Source organism: Diachasma alloeum, unplaced genomic scaffold (assembly GCF_001412515.2).
Source record: "Diachasma alloeum isolate Michigan unplaced genomic scaffold, Dall2.0 Dall_scaffold_00278, whole genome shotgun sequence".
Taxonomy (NCBI): domain Eukaryota; kingdom Metazoa; phylum Arthropoda; class Insecta; order Hymenoptera; family Braconidae; genus Diachasma; species Diachasma alloeum.
In genome coordinates, this window is record NW_021680417.1 from 83,797 (window position 1) to 108,369 (window position 24,573).

The following is a 24,573-nucleotide window of genomic DNA, read 5'->3' on the forward strand; positions in this document are numbered from 1 at the left end:
ACGATTACACCCTTAATATTTTACCCTCAAGTTTCCACCCTTACCATTCAACCCTCAGAATGTCAGTCTTATGATTTTTTCGCCCCTTTCCATTATTGCGATTTGACCCTTACAATTTTACTCTTCAGATTTTACCCTTATGATTCCACCCCTATGATTCCATTCTCATCATCTCACCTTTACGACTTAACCCTTACAGTTACACCAACGGCTGGAGCCCAATGACCAAGCTCCGGGCCACCGCTGGCTGAGGCTTGGTTATCGAGCTCCGGCATGCTAATGTCCGGCCAAGGCTGGGCCAGATCTGTCAACCAAGGCTCGGTTACCTGCCCTTCTCCCGAGACTCAAGCTCTGGTCCCCAGGGATGGCCGAACCTCGGTCCAAGCCTGGGCGCCCAGGCTTGGCAAGCCCAGGCTTGTGCTAGGCTTGGCCCGTTTCTCCAACACTGGCATTTCGTACGTGGGTAGTTCTATTTCAATCACTCATATCATATTCATGTAATTAAGTAAGGATTAATTAAGCCAACGACTAGTAACCAACGCTTAGCGACATGCGCGGCTAGACCTGGCCCCATGTTATCATTCCAGGTTTCAACCAAGTCCGGCGCGATCTCAGCTGAAGAACGGGCCCGAACACTGGTAGTCTGATCGCTATACTTGGATCGATCCTGGCCCGTTCGTTTTTCCCTATTTGGGATTCGTAACTATTACGATGTTCCATGGTAGCCATTCCCATCGCCATAGTAATACTTCAGTAATGTTTACTGCTATGCGCTCGATTATGCGCAGATTTTGATATAAGAATATTTACAATTTTATTTTTTCCGTGTACAAATCATCATCGATACTTCTAGAAATCTGAGGAAAACAACCTTTAAAGTAGATGAGCTTCTACTTTTCTGATACCTATTGACAACTCATCTTCAACTGTTCTTTTACTTAACTTCATCTCAAGTGATCATTTTCGCCATTACAACCCAATAAATTATATATCCAGTAAAGCTTGAAAAATATCCATTTCCAAACGGGACAAAAAACCTTTATATTGCAATGAGTTAACCATCTATCACAAAATGACCTTTTAACATCCAAAACTTGATTTTGGAATATCTGTATCAATATCGTCATCAATCAGACATCAGGCCATGCATATTGATCCATTCACATTGGTCCGAAATCACAACAACATACTGTCTACAAATTACGCGGAACGCTATCTCAGATAACATCTTTCGAACTATATCAGCTTCTTCTTTTGAGATGCCTTGAATGATATCACCTGTTCATCTCCACCAGCAGCTCCCAATAAATAACCCACCCCAACCATTTTCTAATTTCTTTTGTCAGTGGAAACTGCCCACAGGCGTGAGAACCAACCCCATAACTGACTCCGAGACAAGTTTCACATTGAAATAACCCAAATATCCCAAAATACCACATACACATGTCCACCTGTGCACTACCACCCGCAGCTTATTGTTCCCATTTACTCCATTCGTTTACTTTCAGTTGTGAAATAAGAAATATTGCCAAACATAGATTCCGAGGTCTGTTTATTCCCCCTCGAAGATGACAAGAATGTAAAGAAGCCGACTGAGAAAACTGAAGGATGGCTATTATATCTGGTAGATGCAACTTGTCCGACGGACCACTATTCAACTCAAAACCCCTCTCTCTCTCTCCCTCCCTCCCTCTCTTTTATCTTCCTTTTTGAAGAAAATTTTTCTAAAGAGATGCGACTCAGCCTCAACCACTGTCAAAAACATAAGTTTTGAGTCGAGCCTCTTCGGCCTCGATATTATACTGCGGTCGAGAGCCAAAGGGGCACCGACTTCTCATAGTGACACGTTGACTTCTTTGACGCACTTTGCGTCATCTTGAGCATCTTGAGAAATTTAAAATCAAGGGGATTTGAGAGATGAGTGGAATGACAAATTTTATGGTAATCCATGGATGGTGTCGAGAATTATTCAAGAGCGATGAACGATTAAGATGTTGGGTACGACTTCTTGTCAATTATTGAGATCGTTTTTCAGGGCAGTACCATTTTCATGGATGTGACATGTGTCCAGAAGAAAGAAAAACATAGGTACATTTTTTCATTTGAATTTTCATGAATTTCAAGGTTAAAATTATTCTTGGCCAGTTATTAACCCTAGCTTTTCTAGAGAATAGATGGGATAAAATGTATTTATAATGAGTGGTTGAGATCGGAAATTTTTCTGACTCTATGACGAAGAAAAAATTACGAAGATAGCTTCCCTAGGTCTCGAGATATGGGAGAAAAACAAAAATGATTAATTTCTACGTTTTCAATTCGTTTTGGTGTAATATAAGTATCAATTATAAAGAATTCAGATTCATTAAAACGGATTGCGTGTTAGGAGTTATAACCAGGTGTGATTTTCGAAACGTTCTGGGCATATCTCACGGGAGAATATATCGTTCAAGCCCTTTTGGCATTCTTTGCCCTCTGCCACCTCTTTTTTTCATTCTCTCCCGTCTTTTTTCATTGGGCCAGCGGTGGGGAGAAAGGGAGAGTGATAACAATGAAGACAGAACGAGAAGGAAATGGGAGATGAAAGGAGGAGGAAGTCGAGAAGGAAAGAGTTGAGAGGAAATACACAGTTTGGGCTGTGCGATCGTTTAGGGAACCATATGTTGAAGCTGTAACGAGTGAGCATTGGAGGGCGGCGCCCGATGAAATGTTTTATAGATTATCTCTCACCTCCAAATTCAGTTCTTTCTTTATCGAGTTGTAAATGTTGTTTGAAGGCATTTATATCGATATAAATCAATTTCATATTATTTAGCGGTGAAAATGATCGGATAGTTGAGCCGGAAAATGATATGGAATAGAATTTTTAGTGGTGGATTGATGTAAAAAAAGTTTTGCACTTGTCAATAGAGAAGCACTTTAGAGGAAGATATGGTGGCCGACGTTCCCAAATGGGATTTGAGCCATTGATGTTAGAATTACGGGGCTATGTTTTGATCAATTGAGGTACAACCATTTAATGATCTTTTCCATTTTAGGAGGAACACTGAGAATAACGATCTCTCTATCTCTATTAGTTTACTCAGTAATCCCAAAAAGAGATTTTATTTTAAATTTTATTTGCAGTTTTTCTTCAGAAGTGCTAAGACAGAATGGGTCATCATTTTGAGTTTGTAATCAAATGAGTAAAATTAATTTGCAATTGTCCAAAATTGATCAGTGGAAGGAGAAAATTGATTAAATTATTAAAAGATGAGGCATTTTCACCTGTGGGATTCAAACCCCCGATATTCAGATTACTGGGTTATGCTTTTAACAATTGATCAACTACATTGGGTTACCTTTTCCATCTAATTTATCGCACAAAACTCATGATTTTTTGTTTTAATTATAAATTTCTGGGGTTTACAATAACCTCAGATGAGATATTTGACGTGAAAACTACACTACATATGACGATATCTTTCTTCTCATTAATTTCCTGAGAAATCTAAATTACAATGTTATTGGAGGTGTAATTATGCAATTTTTCCTAAAAGTACTGAGGCAAAATAGGTCGTCATTTCGAATTCTGAATTAAATGAGTAAATTTTCTGTGGCATTGAAAGGCAACTAAATGTAATCAATGCCAGATCAATATAATTACTATATGATGATTAAATTTCCCAAGTGGGATTTTAACCCTTGATGTTGAGATTACTGAACTATGCTTTTTCCAATTGGGCTACTGCATTTGATTACTAGTTTCATTATATTTATCGCATACAATACACGGCTTTTCTCAATTTTGAGATAACTTGTCTAAAATCAACAAGGACTTGAGATAATTCTATCTGTCGTATTAGAAAATTTTCAGTAAAATAATAAATTAATAAAATTAATTTATCGAAGAAAATTCCTCCAGGTAAGAAATAAAATGAATAAAAATTCCATTGATTTGATTTCGCGCATCCGGTGTCAACTTTCCGCTCGATCGAAAATTAGCGCTCGTGAAAATGCTGATCCAAGGAAAAAGTTGGACCATGCACTCGCACCGGAAAAGGCAACGAAAAATTAATTAAATAGAACCAAAACTTCGATCACGCCATCAGACCACGTGACCTGTTCTTGCACAAAATTGCAAACACATCAAATCAGCCTTGGTGACTAAATTCATCGAAGTAAAACTCAGTATCGACTTAGATACCATCAGAGCACGTCTAAATAGATCGAACTCCTTGGGTGTATACGCGTACGGAACTTTTCGGCTTCAATTATTCGTGCCAAATGTACAAGTTAAATTCAAGTAAAAATCACCGTTAATCTAGTGAAGAAAATTTATATTTAAGCGAAATTAAACATTTTCGCCGCGAATCGATCGACAGGCTGCGAATTGCTTGTCACGCTTTTGTGAACGAAATTGAGTGAAACATTAAATCTATACCATTTGAACAATACTAAAATAAGATTCGGAGTGACATTATTATGAATTCTCAATAATTAAAACCAATGTGAGTAGAAATTACAAAACGAAATTCCGCAGGAACTTCAGAATCAATTCAGGACTGTGATCAAAATTAAATACAAACTACATTCTTTTAAAAACTTTTGTTTCGGACTGAAGTGTCAAATTAAAGAAGAACGATTTTGTTAAATCCTTTATGGTACAAAATCGTGAAATTAAAATTGTGAAATAAAAAGAGAATTCAATCATCCAAAAAAAGGTCCATTAGGAGTAAAAGATACAACAATCATACATCTTGAGTAAGTAAATGGGCAAAATTCAATTAAGTAGCTAATCTGGCGTAGAAAATCTAGTAGAGTCCCCGCGAGGTAGAATTGTTTAGTCTCCAATTGCGAATAGAAAAATCCTCCGTGAAAGATAATTTTCTCCAGATCAGTATAATCGCCGAAGCGAGTGAACCATTTGGTAATAGGAACAAAATCAAAATTAGAGTCGTTCATAGTGTATGTAATTTTCGTGAGACATTTGTAAAGGTATTGTAAACTCAACTATAAAGGAAAATTGAAGTGAATAAACTATTGTTAAAAGGGGATTTCAGCTGATTCAAATTTGTTTTATGGTCGATTGCCTATTAATTCCTCAACTCTTCAGATGCCCCTAGCGCTTTAAAGGTAAGGATCCACTAAATAAAAATAATTATTTTATTCGATAAATAGGAAAAATTAATTGATGATTAACTTAAAATATTTGGAATTCATTGTTGGGAATTTTCCTGTTTACCACAATCAAATTGTTTAAGCAACTATGTCGAAAATAACATCTAAACAGGAGTTTTTACACGTAAAAATTATGAAATTAATTTCAAAGAATTGCAAAAACTCCGAAGGTCCAAAAAAAAATTACGAAGAATCCCCTCTCCTCGTTGTTTCGTTTTCCAACTCGATGTAAAACTGTGTCGAATCGCTTTCTTCAGGGCCGACAGTGGGAAAAGCCAAAATGCCGTCATCCGAAAGGTTATAAATCTCGAACTCGGTGAAAAAACCCAAGCAGCCTCTCTCTCTCTCTCTCTCTCTCTCTCTCTCTCTCCCTCTCTCCCTCTCCCTCTCACTCTTAAATAGCTCCCGCTCACTCAACTCGTGGGGGTCCTGCAGTATCCTGAAAAATGGGGTGGCGTGGTGCGTGTGAGGTCCTAAACGGTAACAAAATGCCACAGATACTGCGTGTAGTAGCGTTTGAGGACATGACAATGGGGTACCTCCGGTGGCGGCGTCGTTTATTCAACCATTGCCTCTCGGTATGTCCTGTCAACGCCCAGTGGGAAGTCAATGAATTACTGATGTTAGTTTTTTTTTCTGGTGCCATTCAATCAATTCAATTTCGTATCTCATCCTAAACTATTTTATCCTTTTTCATCAGTTCGAAAAATTAGTCAATGTTTTTTGGGATTGCAATACATTTTTCTTGAGCCGATAGTGACGATTAACGATTAAAAGCGTTTATTTAACATAATATGGCAATTTAACAATATATATACTGCTATATAGAAGCTTAACAAGATTCTTCCCAGCCCTTGGGCTCTTATTTACAATTAAAATGGGTGTTGTATTTTATTTAGATAGCAGGGGGATTATTTACAATGGAAATACAAGGTACAATAGAGAAAAGCTAACAATGAAAAATCCTATATCTTGAGTGTTATAATATGCTTAATTGTGGCCAGTGGACCGTCTTGCGATTTTGCGTGTCATTACGGTTAATTAATGAATTTGAATGCGTTTTGAGATTCATTTCAAAATTGTTTGTTAGATGGTCGATGAAGTCGTAGGTCATTTCTGTATTGGATTTATTGTGGAAGGAGGAGATGGGGGTTCTGTAATAGGCATTATTTATAACTCGAATGAATTTGTTTTTTTGGATGATTTTCTTAGGCATATGGATGGGGGCTGCATTATGCCAGACCAGGCAGTCGATAGTGATAACATTTCATAAGAAAACTCATCCATTTTTTTGCAAAACCACTGGAAGAAAATGGGCCGTCATATTATGTTTTCAACCAGAAATTTCACTAGCTGTCGATCTATGCGCTCCTGAAACTCTAGAAATTGAGAATGATTTTTTCAATTTTTGTTTTTTAATCGAAAATCGATTTTCATTTTTGATTTATGGGGATAATATTTGATTGCTTATTTCAATTGTAATTCGGATTCGAAGTGACAACCTAAGTGTTGAAATTTTTTTTAATGACGTAAGTTGAGTGAGAATTATGAAATTCATATTATTTTCATTAATTTGAAAAAAATAAATTGTGAGAATGAATTCATGAACGCGAAGGAATCGAAATGAGATAAAAGTAAATGAGAGACGGTGGGTGCCTTTAAAATGGCATTGGGAGGGGGGGGGGACAGGGCGAGGACCATTAGGCTAATCCCTCGTCGGCGGCCGAGGCCAAAGGAATAAGGAAGGGAATAAGAAGAAATAAGAAAGCCACAAGCTACGTGTCATTCCTGAGCGGTGTGCTCTCCCAACCGCCGACACCTATCCGCCCTATACGTGGAGTTCTCAATCTCCCTCATCCTATCTCATTCTTACTATCACAGGCCCTGAGACAAAAAAAAATTCTTAAACAAATTCCGTCATTCTTCGTGCTCCGAACGTTCAATCCTCACTTTTTAACTCGCGGATTTCTCTGGTCTAGGACAGAGTACGACCCCCTCACCCCCTTCCCTGCCACAATATCCCAAAAAATGTACAAAAACAAGAGAATATATCTTGGAAGAATTGAAGAACCCTTAAAATTTATTTAAATTCATTTAATTTAAAAAAGTTGAAAATACTCCACCCACATGATCCCCAAAAAAACTACCTAAACAACTCCTCCGGCTCCTTGGAATGAGTGCCACTGTCGACGTGTGGCAGGCGGTCCGTTTGATCTCAGCGGGGCTTACTCGCACGTATCCCTCGCGCCTCTCAAACCTCCGCATTTCTCCTCTACTCGAAAAAACCATTCAACTCTTTTTCCAAACTGCCTCCCACCCCTCACTATATCGCGTCTTTGTCCCGCTTTCTTTCCCTACTCCACATGTTAACATATGAAATCCTGTTTCTCCCCGTATTCATCAACAACAAAAACGAGAACACAACCGATAGTTCAACTTGAACATGAATTCCGAACTTCCAAAAATGCATTCCCATGTCTAGTCAACTGTCAACGATGAGTACCAAATTTATTTTCGACATTTGTCACTTCTCTATTAAGCGATGACAAAAAACTCTCCCTCCTAGTTCTGGGGAGAATAGAAAGGGACAATACAAAAGAATTAAAAATTAAGTCGCGAGGACGTGTTTTTGCATTCATTTCCGTTCTGTTTTTTTCAGGTACTCGAGGTTGCGGCGGGGAGGAGGGGGAAGGAGTGCGTGTCCCGGTAAGTTATTGACACTCCTGTAATCCGTTTGTCGGACATGTGGGCAACCTGGGGGCTAATCCAGGCCCTCACGCCTACCTCAGATTAAATTCCCTCTCTGCTTCTCTTTTTTACTGACTCTTTTAGCGATGCGGAGAGAAGTCAGTCTTTCTTCATGGTTTTATGAATTTTTTTGATGGGGAATTTATAGGCCATATGAATGGCGGGAGGATTTTATTTATGCATTTAGAGTAATTAATATAATTTTTTAAATCACATCAATTCAATTTTAAATGCCGAAGTAACTTTTTTATTGCTAACCAACTTCCCGACCCGAAGGGAGGAAGTTATTGTAATGACCCCGAAAATCGAATGTGGAATTTTCATTATTTCTCCACACGGAGAGAAATATTCAATAAAAATTACGTATCTTTTTCGTAATTCCAGAGCGAAATGTGGTAGTAGGAACTTTTACGGAACTGTCACGGAATTTTCCCAGACCGTTCCGTAATTTTTATCTGAAACTCCTGTGAAAAATTACGATACCGTCACTTAAATTTTTCTGAGTCGATTCCGTAATCGGTGTGCGAATTGTGAATTCCGAAATTTTTACTGAACATTTCTCTCCGTGCACATTTCGTGGCCCCTAGAATCATCCTGATACGTTTTTTAAGACATGCCTATATGTGCGTGCGTGTATGTATGTACGTATGTGACTAGAATTTTGTCCAACGATATCTTCTGAACAAATGGACCGATTCAAAAAAATTTTTTTTTAATCGATGCGTGTTAATGTGACATAGAACTGATTAGGTTATGAAGAGTATCGTCTTAGCGGTTTATCACTAATTCGCACAAAACTTGTGAAAAATAGAAAAATCGAGTTGTCTTTGAAAATTCAACAATTTTACCGACAATAATGATGGGTTTTGATTTTTGTAGTAATGTCGATGCATCTAATTCGATTATGATTGGATTGTGAGCAAAATCGTCTCAGCCGTTTTCTTCTTATCCGGATGGACATTTCAAAATTTTCGTTTTTTCATTCTAAAAAACAGAAAAAAGGGAATTGGTCGGAAAGTTATTAGTTCGATCTATAATGGGTTACACTCACTTCAACCCACCCAGAATGGGAGCGAGCGAAGCGAGCGACCAACAATCCAGTCAAATTTTTTTTATGCAGTGAATTGAGGGGACAGAAATAGTACATTAGAGTACAAGGGTACAAATTTCGTTTTCAACGAATGTGTAGTTTACAGGCCGAGCCGAAGGCGAGGTCTGTACACACATTCGTTGAAAACGAAATTTATTACCGAGTGCTCTATAATATTTTATGTCAAATCGTGCAGAAGTCGAGTTTTGAGCAGGCTGCGCGAAGCGCAGCGTGCGATAAACTCGACTTATTGCACGGCGCGACATAAACGATAATTATGAGAGGGAAAAAATGTGGAGAATTACTTACCAGCACCGAGTATTCCATTTATAGTGTAATCCTTTTTGCTATCGTCCATTGACCTACTGCTACTTCGTAATAGTCGAGTTATACAGGTAACACTTGGTGCCTCCTCGTAACCCTCCTGGAACAAATAAGAATAATTTTTAATTTTTATTCTAGTGCCCCAAGATTTTTGAGGTGCCACTAAATTCCTATAATAAGATTTGTGATGATTTCTCTTGAAGAAAAAAACATTGCTGACTAAGCGAAATCCATGTTCCGAAGCGGGACTTGAACCTCGGTTTTCAGACTGGGCTATATGCCTTTACCAATTGAGTTATCGCATTAGATTACCTGCCTCACTAAATTTATCGCATAAAACTCAGGATGCATTCGTCATGTGAAAAATCGTTAGTAATTCTAAACAATAACATGAAACAATTTCCGAAAGATATGTACATTATATTCGAGCCTCGTCTTCGAGATTTTAATAACTTGTAGTAGTAGCCCGCCTGCGGCTAGATGGAGGCACACGCCTTCAGAGACCATAGAAAAAATTGGCTGTGGCACCTCGGCGGTGAGGGCTCGCCATCTTAACATTGTTTTCGTGTGTGCGCGAGTGAAACGCACGCTTTTCAGAGTTTCCAGTTTGTTTTGTTGTAATAATTTATTTTTCTCCGTTTTTACACAGCTTGTCCATAGTCATGGATAATTGTAAGAAGAGGAAACACATAAATTGTGTGGAATATCTAGAAATCTATAGTGAAATTGCAAATATCACGTGCAGGGGCTTATCGACTTTTCCTTGGATAAATAATCGATTGGAAATAAAGGTATGCGATTTTTTGTCTCTCAGCGTTTTTAGACGATCGGGTCAGATCCTAGAGACAGAACCAATCGACGTCAAAGGCTTTTTTAGGCCGAGTTTATTCCTTGTGGAACAACTCAGCCTATCCTCATTTTACCTGGTTCTCCTGGTCCTAGAGACAAAATCGAGATCAAGGAAATTAAAAATGAGATTGTTACAAATATGTCAGATGGATCTTTCATCCCTGACATCCAGGACAGTGCGAACAACAGCTCAGATCCTGTTGTGCTGGACACATCTGCGCCTGACGCACTTACTCAAGGCTCCAAGCCTTGTTCTACTATTTCAATAGTTGGATCTGCGCTTGACGCATTGATCCAAGGCTCCAAGCTTTCTACTACTATTATGATAGGTACATCTGCGCCTGATGCATTAAAGTAAGGCTCTAAGCCTTCAATTACAAATGCAATTGTTGTATCTGCGTGTGACGCATCATTCAAGGCCTCAAACCTCCAAAATAATATTCCACCTGAACTCAATTCAAGAATATAGGAGTTCCTGGGCCATCGAAGCCTCATGATGCCGAGATCTCTTTTCAGAGTGATCTGGAAGCTCGTTGGAGTTTCACAAATTACACAGATTTATGGAAATATCCACCAAATCTGAATTCAGAGATTCCTTTTATCTCCACCAAACCATTGATCCATAGAGATAAAGAATTTTTAATCAATCTCAAAAGACGCAGGTTCTGCCCTCGTAGCATTGGGGGCGACTCCTCGAAGTCTGCTCTAGGAAGAGAAACTAGATAATCTAGTCCTCTTCCAGAAGTTGTGTGGTTCAAGAAAAATAATAAATTTTTGGGGCCCTTGAGGCTATAGCTCCAATTTAATTTTTGTATGGCTTCACATTTTTCGGAAAGCTTGAGAAGATTAAAATAAATCTTCAAAATTGTGTCAACGTTTGGAGATTTATCCACCTTTACAGGAGAATCTAAATTCATTGGATTCANGGGGCCCTTGAGGCTATAGCTCCAATTTAATTTTTGTATGGCTTCACATTTTTCGGAAAGCTTGAGAAGATTAAAATAAATCTTCAAAATTGTGTCAACGTTTGGAGATTTATCCACCTTTACAGGAGAATCTAAATTCATTGGATTCAAAGGAGCTTGTTTTGAGACGTAGAGTTAAAACAAACGGTTCAAAAACCTTCCATGTCTCAGGTTGAACAACAGGTCCGACCGGAGGCATTTCCTCAATCGTCCCAATGACTCTCGATCAACGTCAGCGTCTTCAGAGTTGTCTCACTTCAGGAGAGCAAGAAGTAATGGCAAAAATCTCTGCAGCCATTCTTGAGCATTTCCTTCCCAATTGGGGATTAAACTGTTCTAGTAGTTCTATTCTAGAGAGACTGAAGAGTCATAAAAGCCTCTTCAATTCTGGCCCTTACCAATCGGTAATTCCTCCAGAATTTCAAATCTCTGAACTGAAAGGGACAGTCCTGAGAGGCGGATAAACAGGTATGTGATCATAGAGGTAGTTAAAACCTCTGTATTACTATCAGAATCCTATCAGGATCAGCTCGTCTCATTGTAACTTTTTGTTGGTGAAACCACATGATTAGCAATGGTTAATTTTTCACATTAAAAGGTTGAACACATTTATGCGAACGCAACTGAAGGACATGAGAACTCTTCCAAAACTAATACTTTGTGACACATTCACGGATGGAAATGTCTTCAAAGACGTATATTTCCTGCCCCGGTACATGTGAAGCATGAAAAGTTCCGTTGTTTTGGCATGACTGGTATTTTTTCCAATTCCTACCCCTCATTTGGATTGCGACTAGTTCTCTAACGAGAGTCATGAGGCCGGTCATGAATCTTATTGATTCGGAGGCTTCATATTATCCAGTTACCTAGATATTTTATTATTAGTTTTCCGGCTATTGAGAATGGTACCAATACAAAATTAAACTGTCAAGGCTCTTTCTTGTCTGAACCGTATTAAAGAGCAAAAAGCGTTGTGAATATCTTAATTTTTTCAATGACTCTTACAAGTGTTGCCTAGAAACACCTTATGAAAGATGATATGCGTTTTAGCGATTTATGCAATAAATAGTCTATTTCATCAACTTCAATCTGGAAAATTTATTCCATTAGAGTGTGTTTTCGCCTCATAAGCTCCTTAAAATTTATGGGTCTACATTGGCATTGAGTATACGCTACACTGAAAAACTTGGAAGAATTTTAAAAAAGTCAAAATGATCATTAATTATGGAAATTTGGAATGATCTCTTGTTCTCCTCAGCCAGATCTTCCTTAGTAGCTCTTAATTGAGCTGATCAGTCTAGAACAATTATTCTTCCAGACGCAGCCTTCTTAGGTTGGAAATCTACCTCTGCGTTAAAAGATCAAGTCGAAACTTCTGGACAGTATGAGAAAGTCACAACAATATAAATTCCTTAATGTTTTGACCATTCACCGAGCTCTTAGGTGTTTTTTCATGACCTATGATCCTACGAGTGTTTGCCCCAAATTAATAACATTGCAGGCACTCCCTACGTTAACGGGTTGTAAGGTACAAAATTCTCTCCGATCGAATGCATCTTACATTCCTTCCAAAGTGAATACTGAAGCTGTACATTGCAATCTAAGTTTTTCAAAACTTAGGTGAGAAGGATTTTTTCAATCCAAAAATGGACCTTTTCTGTCCCTCTTGTCAAAATACCAACGCAATTTCTAATACGTGTAGTACGGCAATCTCCTTGCAGTGTCGATTGACATCTTTTCAGTCTCGATTGGTAACAAAATTTTCTCTACGTATCCCCTACATTTAGCCTGGGAATAAATTGTGAATTTGTCACGATTCGTAGAATTCCAATCGTGAGACCGATGGTATAATGGTCTCTACCTGTTAGATAGTTGAACTCTGCTTCCTTGCTTTCATTTATCCCATCTCAGAAACAAATTACAATATCAACTCCTTGAAGGATCTTTTACTTTCACCTGGTACCAGGTGCATGTATCATAACTGATGTTAATGTTTCTCTTTGTCGTTAATAAAGTCTACTCTTGGAATATTGTGGATTTTTATAAATGGAAGAAAATTAACTGCTGTTTGACATCTAGTTCGATTATCCTGCACATTTTTAATGGCAGAGTTCAAATAAGGAACAGCGTATGAAACAGTAAACTCCACCAAATCAAGAAACAGTGGGAAAAAATTTAACATTCCAAAGGTTGTTCAACAAATTTGCAAACTACATCCTGGTAAATCACAATGCACTCACATCTAGTATCATGAGTGTATTCTGACCTACCACCCAGGTCTTTCCCACTCAAGGCAAATCTGTCAATTCTTCATCTTAATGAAAATCTGTCTTTCTTTTGGCCTTGAGTATTTCGCAGAGACGACAAACTTTTTCTGCCATTAAACTTGAGAACAGTGTCAAAGGTGCGTCAAATCTGGATTTCACGATACGACAGGTTACAATCTTCTCGCCCAGGCGATCCACAGCCTGTTTCTCCTTTCCGTTTTGAAAGGCATCATTTTTGCGCAGCCAAGGTAGCTTTCTGTAGTATGTTGAGATTGTAGATATAACATCTCTATACTGTTCGTTACCTTCAGAGAGTTTTATAGCTGTGAATCTCCAAAAACACTGGCCTAACGGATTATATTGTCCTGTAGCCATCTTGTCGATACAGCTAATTCTCAACTTACATTACTAAGTATACAACAACTCCAGCTGCTGTGAGAAAACGAGTAAGTCTCGAAAGGTTTAGAAGTATGATTTGTACATTTCTATAATTGCCGTATCCGCGGTTGATCAAAGCTTTTTTGTCAAAGTTCTATTGAATATGGTTTAGTCAATAACCATTCCCTTTGTCCATTAACATTCGTCTTTAAACTCTTCAATATTCATATTCATATTAAATTTGGGGTTTATTAAAAAAAAAAACAAAAAGAAAAAACTGGATGATCTCAGCACATCTACAAGTTATTAAAATCTCGAAAACGAGGCTCGAATATAATTATACAATCAAACGAACTTACCTGTAAGTGAAGTTCGATCGTGATTATATGAAGAGCCTCGTCGAGAGATTCAGTTCCTCCCAACTAGCTTTCCCAAACCCGTCCAATTTTTTCTACACTATTGCTTAACTTTAAACTAATGATAAGATGGCGAGCCCTCACCGCCGAGGTGCCACAGCCAACTTTTTCTGTAGTATCTGAAGGCGTGTGGATCCATCTAGCCGCAGGCGGCCTACTACTACAAGTTATTAAAGTCTCTCAACGAGACTCTTCATGTAATCACGATCGAACTTCACTTACAGGTAAGTTCGTTTGATCGTACAATTTTATTTCACTGAATCTCTAAAAGGTAACTATAAAAAAATTAATAAAATGCCACCAATCCACGTAATTACGATTTTTCAATTGAAAAAATATATATTGAGGAATTCTATCATAATCGATCTAACATCGTTTCAGAACTATTATGCATACCCAAGTGGGCCTTAAACCCTCGATGTTCGGATTACTAGGTTATGCTTTTATCAATTGAACTACAAAGTCTTTGATAATTGTAGAAGAAGATATGAAAGAATTTTATTAAAATTCATTCGCCTCATTCCATAAAAATGTAACTAAAAAGTAAAAAGTTCGGATATGACAGTTGAGGAAAAACATGATATGAAATGAATTCTTAGTGGAAAACCAATGAAATAAATTGTTTCTTGTTGGAATCACATTAAAGTGAAGACATTGATGTATTACTATGTTCCTCTGTTTCCAAATCTGATTTGAACTCTCGATATTCAGATGACTGATGAACCCTTTATCAGGCGAAGCTGAATTACCAATTGAGCTATCACATTGGATTACCTGCCCCCCCCCCCCCCCCAAAAAANCCCTAGTAAAAATTCAAAGTCGATTTACTCTCGTCCCGGATGTTTCTGGGCGACATTACGTGTCGGGGCGATGAACCATAAGAACGTCTGGGCGAGCACGCTCCGTAGGAACTGTGAGAGCTCGTCCCCCTATGTGCGGGCAAGTCTGTGGGTGAATTTGTAATTACGATTGCACTTCAAAAATTACTTTCGGTTAATAAATTAGAAATGAGCTGTTGAATTGGTAAAAATTAGCCGCAATTTGAAAAAATAGTGAGACGAGTGACAGTCGGCAAGATCTGACTTATAACTATAAAAAAATGCCCAATGTGTAATTTGACAGGTCACCATAACCTCAAAAAAAAATTGATTTGTTTAATAATTTATTTGTTGCTTTAATTATTGAGTTGTAAAAAATGTTTTAAGACTAATTTATCAATCAAATGTGAAGAATCAGAGAAAGAAAAACAGAGATTTCTATGACTACTTCGCACCGTATTCAGCTTTCAAAACAATTTGTCAATATTTTCTCTTAAAATCATTTGTATTGAAAATAAAGAGATAATTTGGATCCATTACCACTGCATTAGTGGGTGTATATTTTGTTCCATTCCCAGATAAACAAACTCTCCCATTGTCTTTTTATCTGCATCAGAAATATTTTTGATCTGGTAATTAACTGCTGATGTGCCCAAAAGAGTACTTGCTATCACTGGCACTTGTGGTAAATATTTATTTTCTTTAATTTTCAATAACTCTTTCATATGTACATCAGAGGTTTTCGAACGAATCACCCACAAACGAAAATCATTAATAGCTTCATCAGCATGGACTTCCATTATTGATAATTACGAGATACACTTTACTTATTCCATAACATGTTCCCTATCTCTGCGTGACTGAACAAAAATAATAGGACCTGATGGAACCTCGCCCCCGGGCGTTCGAAAGAGCCAAGTCCGACTCAAGCTGCCGAGCTCAACAAACACACAAACGCGGGCGACGCTCGCCTTGGTGCACCGTAGAGAGCAAAGTTCGACACGCGCGGGTGACGCTCGACCACCCACTGTCGCCCCGACAGGCAAACTCGCCCCGCCACCTAAAATTTCCACTAGGGCTATAGAAGTTATCCAATGAAACTCCTGATTCATTTTCATCTATAAACGGTATTTACAAAACCATACAAATCAATTGCCCCAAAAATTCTTTTATCTTTTTCCATTAAATCTCCAAAGTGCAGCTGCAAAAAAATGTAAATAAAAAAGTTCCCGATCCTCGACCCCGATAAAATATCAGGATCTCCTGATCTCCGCGATCTTCGGCCGGCATCTCAGAAACAATAACGATATCGCCCCTGAGATTTCCCCGTTCGAGGGACTTTCATTTTTTTTTCACGTAAAAGGCATATGTGAGTGTGTACAAGACGTGTCGGGGCCCTTTTGCGATATCGGGGCGATGACAGCGATGAGAGAGACCGAGAGACGAGGCCCTCGGGGGCCCCCAGGAACGCCCCCTTCCAGCATTAAATGCCGTATTAATGCCGCAGCCACGCTCGACTCGAGATCTTCTTTTTTACCCAATCCTATACCCATCTCTCTTCACTTCCATGAGAACTCTAACGTTCGACGTATTCTCCGCGCTTTGCACGGGAGTTTTAATTTCTTGTTTCTTTATTTTCCGAGCCTTCGCATTTTTCAGTTTTTTTTTTCAAGTCGATTTATCTCTTTATCAGTGAGCATCAGACGCAATCTTGACACGTATACCATATGTCATGTGAAATAGTTTGGTCAAAAAATTTCAAGGTTTACTTGTTTTAATCGTCAATTAATTATTTTCACGTTGATCGATTTTTTTATACCTTAAAATTAATTCAATAGGAGTTTAAAAAAAATCAATTTCCAACTCTTTTCTAATTTTCTAAGGTTTGGGATGAATATTTAAATTGTTATCACTTAATGTGGTTTTCTTTGTAATTAACCTGTTATGTTTTTTTTCAATGAAATTTTATTAGAGTTACAACATTATTTCATGTACATTTCATTTTTTGTAATGATGATTGATTAACATGTTTATTGATTGATATGGAATTATTCAATTACTTCGTTAATTCCGTTATTTATGCTGTTCATTTAATCAATTTCCTTTATTTCTTCATCTGATGTTGTTGATGTCTTGAAAATTGAAATTGAGACGGATGGTAATTGCTGAATGCAGATGGATGACGACCCTCAGAGACGTACGCCAATGAGTATAGTGGGTGTACATGCCGGCAAGATACGTATTAGAGGACACGCAAGTCCCTCCCGGCCATTCACATTATACGTGCAGACTTTTTTTCGCCTCGAGCAACGCGTATTAAAAATAACTATTCATGTATGATCGCGGGGAGAGATACATGTAAATATTCTGGGGCAGTACGGGATATTATGATGATTTTTTATCGGAAAAATCAGACAAAGTTATGAATTATGGGTTGAAAATAATTTGCGTGGATTTATCAATTTTCATATTGATATTGGAGACAATATGTCAGGAAGTAATTGAAATCGGATGGTTTGGGTTGCACCGTTAGATAGCTATGGAAATTTCCGATGGAAATCACTGTAATTAAATTCATTCCGATCCAATAGGTGTGGAAATAAGAGGAAAACTTTTGAGTCTCCCTAATTCATGTTTTGCTACATTTATAGAGATTGGAGATTTTTCCTTTGTTTTGATGATAACTTGTCTGAGATAAAGGGTCATAAAGTATTCCATAGTTGTGGAGACATCGAGCAGCATCTGAGTCTCTCTGGCATTTTTGACGATATCTCGGAGAGTAATTAGATTCGGTGAGTTTGGGCTGCGCTGTTGGTTAGTCGGAGAAATTTCCGATGAAAATCATAATTAAGTTCATTTTAATCCAATAGTTCTGGAGATATAAACAAATGTCTCTATGTCCCGCTAATTCATGTTGTTGTGCATAGTGATGCCGCGAGACATTTCATGAGACATCACGAAACAAAACTTTGGAGAGATGATCTCGGTCTCAATGAACATGGAATTCTTCGCTCTCGTCTCAGTCTCGAAATACGCAGTATCGACTCCTCTCGTGATGACTCCGAGTCAATTTATCTCACCTCGGTTTTCAGTTTTTCACGTTTTCATATGTAGAAAACCGAGACGAAACGTTTTTTAATATCACTACTTCAGCAATAATTTTCGCCTCTTGATCTACAATTCTTTGCTCGTAGAGACGACGACATAACTGAGCTATAGTATTGTGAGGTGACTGTAAATATCTCTTAATCTTCCCTAGTAAATTCTCAAAAGGAAACGCTGTCATCTCACTCAAACTGCAGCCTATATTACTCACATCATCAGCCACATGGATTATATTGTGGGTATTCACAGAGGCCGAAGACTTCCCGTAGATCCGCAAGGAATTTATGAAAAAACGTTTGAAGTATTTCTTGGCCAATTGAATATGGGTTAGTGCTGTAGTTTTACACCATAGTAATCGTGAACCCATAGAAAACCTTAAAAAAATGTCGATACTTTTCAGTATTAAGAATTCCTTTTAGAACAACTGGTCCTGCATATAGCGCGAAGAATTTCAATTCTATTGCTTTATACTTTGTAAAATCATTCAAAGTTCTTATTTTTCTATGAAAATCACTAGGAATCTGTGATCTTAACTGCTCTAATCTCCTGGAAACTTTAGCTTTTGCTGCATAACCAACTCGAAACTGTGATGTATTTGAGAACCAATATTCCAACAATTTTGACATTATGCCCAGAAATCAGAGATGCATGAAATCCAGTACAAAAATTTGTATCATATTTATCGGTTGATTGATGTACAGTAACGGAGAGGGATAATTATGTTGCTCAGGATCTTCATAATTTCTGAATGTGGCATCAGTTCGTGGGTTACAATTAGTTGCTTCAAAACATGTCGTTCCATCATGTTTAGCACCAACGACAGTGCAGCGTTCACAGGCATGGAACCCAGTATGACCTAAAGATCCCTTCAAGAAAGCACAGGCTGGAGCCAATGGATTTTTATCTCCAAATGTCTATCTGCAATCGTGATTCCGTCAGCAAGGAGTTGGTTCATTTTCTGTGTGAATTTTTTCAAATAGTTCGCTGGATTTTTGGGTTTACTCGAGCCAGAATGGAGAGCGGCCACGAATGGTTTATAAAATAATGAATCAGAATGAACTTTACATAAGATTGGCCATATGTGCTTTGAACTTGATTTCGATAATGATAATCCAGCGCAGTTTAGTTGTATAGGAATAACCCCGTTTTTATGAGCAGATATATTAATACATGCTTCTAAACCCTGTCTGATTCCAATATAGGCAAATTCCCCAATTGTTCTATCACCATCCTCCATCTCTTCTATTTCATATTGAGCCCGATTTGTTTCTAAGAATGTTTTTGCTGATTTAGGTAGAGTAGGGAGAAGCCTCTCGCGTAGAATTACCAACAAAGGATCCAAGTGAGCGTGAGGAATTTTGTATTCAACAGCCCACATTTTGAGTCGTTTTATCTCTGGATTTGGATCATCATCGGCTTCATGGATGAACATCAGTTGAGGGGTATCTATTGGTTGATTATTATCCTCTTCTTCATTGGAGTGATCACTAGACTCTCCATTCATGAATACACGTTCATTGTCTGTATCTGAATGACGTTCAGTTGGGATTTCTGGATGCCACTGGAGTTATCGTCAGTGGAATTATTGTAATCGAAATTATAGTGCTGCAATGTTAGGCTCTCCATAACATTTTCTACGTCATTCACAGCCGAATAATCAGTATCACTATCAGCAGCCATCACACGCTAATGATAATTGTCTTCATCGGAAGCAGAGCTCAATGGATCCAGATATTGCATTCGAACCTGCTCCTGACGATATTTCAGTCGAGCACGATATTTACGGGTTCTCATAATTGTTTTATTCCATTTGCGTTTTACTGCATCACTCATTTTGATTTATGATCGATGAGCACTTGGAAGTACAGTGAAATATTGTGACACTATCACTGATACTCGAATCTAACTTCGAAATCACATTTATTTGTCCTGACTCTTCCAAGTTCTGAAATTATATTCGAATAACAATGAGTATCAAGACTGAATAAAACAGAAAATTTATAATACATAGCTCTCTTTCTCTGCAGTGAAGACTTTTAATTGTATATTAAATATATACAATTAATTAATTTTACATTTAATATATAATAAGACAGTGTACATAATTAATAAAGAATTCACATCTAACTTTGAACTATGAATAATATCATAGCACTAACTGATGATTCCAGGAAACACATCACTAAAAATATTTTATGATTATACGAATTCAAATATTCAATTATTAACTTATTTCGATGTTTGTCTTCCAGAAAAATTCTAAATCCAAATGAATCGAGCCCTGTAGATTGTCCCTTCAGGCTAGGCTGTTTGGTGGTACTAGTGTGCACTCAACGCTTTTAGACAAAATACGGCCAGCGACGACCTGACAGAGATACATACGTGCAAGACTTCCATGCCTGAATCATTGAAGTTTGGATTCATCCAACGCAACATGGCAATTTCGGCGTTGGATATGCTGGGAAATGGTGGGTCTGTGACAATCTAACATACCATGGCAATTGCTGCGTAGCATATGCTAGGCCATGTAGAGTCTGTGGCCACCTACTGCAACATGGCAGTTGCTACCTTGCTTGTGTTAGGACGAGATCGGCTGATCACAACCTGTCATTTTGCAACCTAGCAATATCTACCTAGTCCTCAAGTTCAAGCTCGCAAACCCAACACATATTTCTACCTGGGATAAACCGAGACAAAAACCGGGATTTTACATTAAAAAACAAGAAAAACTTGAGACCGAGATGAGTTAAATTGACTCCGACTCATCATGAGAGGAGTCGAAACTGTGTATTTCGAGACTGTGACTAGAGCAAAGATTTCCATGTTCATAGAGACCGAGATCATCTCTCCAAAGTTTTGTCTCGTAAAGTGTCTCGCGGCATCACTAGTTGTGCATTTCTAGTTATTGCGGATTTTTCCTTTGTTTCGTACGAACAATTCTGTCGAATCTGTCTGATACTATTTTGGTGGGAAATAGTATATTTCAGCACTTGTGGGGCAATTTCGTTTTTAACGTGTGTGGGGTTTACAGCATGAGCCGAAGGCGAGTGATGTAACCACACACGTTAAGGACGAAATTTCCCAACAAGTACTGAACAAAATTTTATGTCACGAAGCCTGAAACCGGCTGAATTAGACACGAGACGCGAAGCGTCGAGTGTGTAATCCAGCCGGTTTCAGGCATGAGTGGCATAAACTCTTTTTTTTTAATTTCATACCAAAGAAACAAACACATTTACAATTTTTACCTTAATAAGTCGTTGCCGGATTTCGTAAGGATACATTTCCGGGTTTTCCCGCCTAAGCTGCATAATCCTAGCTTCAACTTCCGCCGACGCGACCCTGGGTTTACTGCCCCCAATGACTCCAGGTTTAATTGACCCAGTTTCCTCAAACCTATTGAGAATTTTCGAGACACAACCATGGGAGACCTTGAGATCCCGCGATATCTTGCACGGGCGAATGCCCGCATGTGCCATCTCCACAATTTGCTTCCTGATGTGATTGGGAAGGGGTCGTCCATTTATAAAATGTCCGCCCAATTGGTTTCTCCGGCCTTGACCTAAAATTGGAGAAAAACGAATTTTCAAAGCTCAAAAAAACAAAATTTCTAACTGGCATTTAGAAGCCATAGAATCGTTTGTGGTTGCAAACACAATATAACGACCCATTTTGCCCCAATGGTATTATTTTTGTATTATTTTACTACCTCTAAAGTTATAAGACAAAATGGGTCGTCACATGTTTTAGCAAAAATTTCGTCTTTTCGATTTAAAAAACACTTTAAAAATTGCTGCTCTTAATTTTTGAAATTCCAAAATTGATTGTCAATAACAAATATCTACCTAATCCCCATTTCATCAAAATAATAATAAAAAACTGTAGATGAATAATGCCCCATAAACGGCGTTAAATTAGAAAAGTTATGGACATGGGCGTGTTGAGTAATTTACTCGGTTAACGAGTATTTAAACTCCAATCATTACGTTTTTTCAAATTAGCCACCCTTTCTACGTGACACTGCCACTGCATAATCATTACGCGATGGGCTGGTTTGTCCTATCCTCAGTTGCCTCCATAATCGCAATATATCTGTAATTACAGTATTTACGTATTTCCCAGATAATTCAGTAAAGAAACATGACTACTATAGTCATCGTGCATTAAATCCTCCAGTGATTCCTCGGCGCGAGTGGAGACACTTAATTACTGTTATTGACAATGGAATACCACCCCATGGCACGTCATTCAGAATCCGTAATATTCAAAGCATGTGTAATTGATGATTATGATGTATGATGCATCCCTCGTAGCAAATTCGTTTAACATAATTGAGAAAATCGAAAATATTGTTGGTGGATCAAAAAACTCAGCTCAAGATATTTTGTTTTAGATGTTCATTTTTATCATGTTCTATTGCTTTAAAACGGATCACCAACTTCATTTTGGGGCGCTAATAATCTCAACTTATATGAAAAAATTTTAACCCCTATCTTCTTCACCCTAAGTTAAACCTCACCTCAAAAACCGCGTATTTTCTGTGAAATCGTCGAAAATAAAAATAGTAGAGGGTTATCCCGTGGAGATTTATGAACAAAATTTTCGCTTTCATAATCATCTATTATAATCTAAGCTAGCCCAAAAATGATAGACCAAAGGATACAACTGTAAACAAATCTTGATGTTTGAAATTTTTCATTTCGCATTCTATTACTTTAAAGAAAACCACCAGCCTCTTTTTGAATTGCCAATATTCTGAAATTCGCAATGAAAAAATTTCAATCTAAAAATAAATAAAGAAAAACACCATCATTTATTATCAATTGATGATAATAAATTGATGATGATTTATTTCAAAATCATCATCATTTATTTATTTATCTGTAAATAAATAAATTTGCCTTTCACGCCATTTTCACCCTAATCTCCAAAAATCGAAATTTTCCTATGAAACCGGTGAAAAAGATAATTTTCTCAACATACCTTGAAAGGGATACCCCGTGAAGAAGGGTCTCATGCCCCCGGTCATGTCCATGTTTAATCCGAATCCCCCCAACATTCGAACCACTGTCCACACACCAGAAGTTCACTCTTCACCAAACTTCACTTCAAAACAATTCCAACAATCCGCGAGTCTTCCGTACTTCGATCTAACAATTTCCGAGTGCAAAAGCCTCGAGTAGGCGGCAATAAACGCTGTAATAATAACCCCAAGCTCACGGAACTGGCTAGAGTACGCGAAGGTTGAACCCTTCCGCCAAACAAAAAGCAAAACCTAGTGAAAGGGAAAAACAGTAAAAAATCCAGAAGAACGAATACTTCTCGTGGCGAGTCTTACGAATGCAATAAGGCCTGCACTGGAGACAGAGATTTTTCTTTGGTTCCCTTCCCTCGGCTCTTTCTTCGAAGGGGTACCCCCCATGTGCGATCAGCCTTGAGGGGGGCTGATCTCTGGCTCATGCTTGACTGTGCTCATTTAGTTTTGTCTTGCTTGTGCCTTTGGGAAAGGGAAACCTTATTGTTATTTGTGTTTAGGCTGGCGCTGGCTGGGGTGACGCCCTTAGACACGTGGTTGGTAAGTGAGAGCTAGGGAATGGGCGGGAACAGCACAGGGTAACGCCTACGAAGCGTGCCCCGGATTGTGGTGGAGGTGCTGGAGAATCGGGGCACAATTTACAATTTGAAGATTTTTGGCCATTGGAAATTTCATGCAGGAGCTAAGTGGGTGAGGCGAATTAATTAGAGATTTTTTTGGACCAGGGTTCATCGGTTGTTGTAGCCAGGAGAGTGGAGAATTAAGGATAGTTCAATTTTTTTTTTTAAGGATGGTTCAATTGAGATGATATTTTTATGGATTTAGTCAGGAAAATCAATTTTCAGGGGTTAAGGGCTCATTTATGAAATCTGTGAGCTCTTCCTTGGAGAAGTTTTTGAATCCCTCGAACCGATTAATGTGATTATACTCGCACTGGTATTATCTATTCTTCGGTTGTATAGCGGCCAGTATCGACAGACAAACTTACAGCATTCTTCATTCAAAATATAGCATGATGATCCTTCTAATAAGAAAACACTTCTAGAAAACCATTCTCATAGGTTTTGATGTGGAGTTGATGGTTTGTTTTGGAAGATGCTACCTGGTACTCACCATTTTAGAAGATCTATTAGGTATTTGGACTAGTGATGCCGCGAGACGCGAGAGAAATGAGATGAGACGAAACAAACGAGACTCTCTCTCCCACGTACGAAAAAACGAATGGGCCGAGCTTGGCCCAAGCCCGGTGGCCGGCCTGCCGAACTTCGGGACCCGTTCCTCAACCGGGACCGCGCCGGACTTGGTTGAAACCTGGAATGATAACATCGGGCCAGGTCTGGGCGCCCATCTCGGCCCAGCGTTGATTGCCAGTTGTTGGCCAGGCTCAATTAAACATTACTTAATTACATGAATATGATAAT

At 38.3% G+C, this 24,573-nt stretch overlaps 1 protein-coding gene across 1 annotated transcript in view; it reads right to left on the reverse strand.

Moving 5' to 3' along the window:
* The window catches only part of LOC107038164 (protein gooseberry-neuro-like), a 31,917-nt gene extending 8,765 nt beyond the window's left edge, over positions 1 to 23,152 (reverse strand). Inside the window, exons 1-4 of the mRNA XM_015257082.1 lie at positions 23,101 to 23,152; positions 21,366 to 21,679; positions 9,301 to 9,419; positions 1,060 to 1,062 (exon numbers count right to left, since the gene is read on the reverse strand). Coding sequence (XP_015112568.1) covers positions 1,060 to 1,062; positions 9,301 to 9,419; positions 21,366 to 21,679; positions 23,101 to 23,152 — 488 coding nt within the window. The remainder of the gene's footprint in view (positions 1 to 1,059; positions 1,063 to 9,300; positions 9,420 to 21,365; positions 21,680 to 23,100) is intronic.
* Positions 23,153 to 24,573: the final 1,421 nt, after the last annotated feature.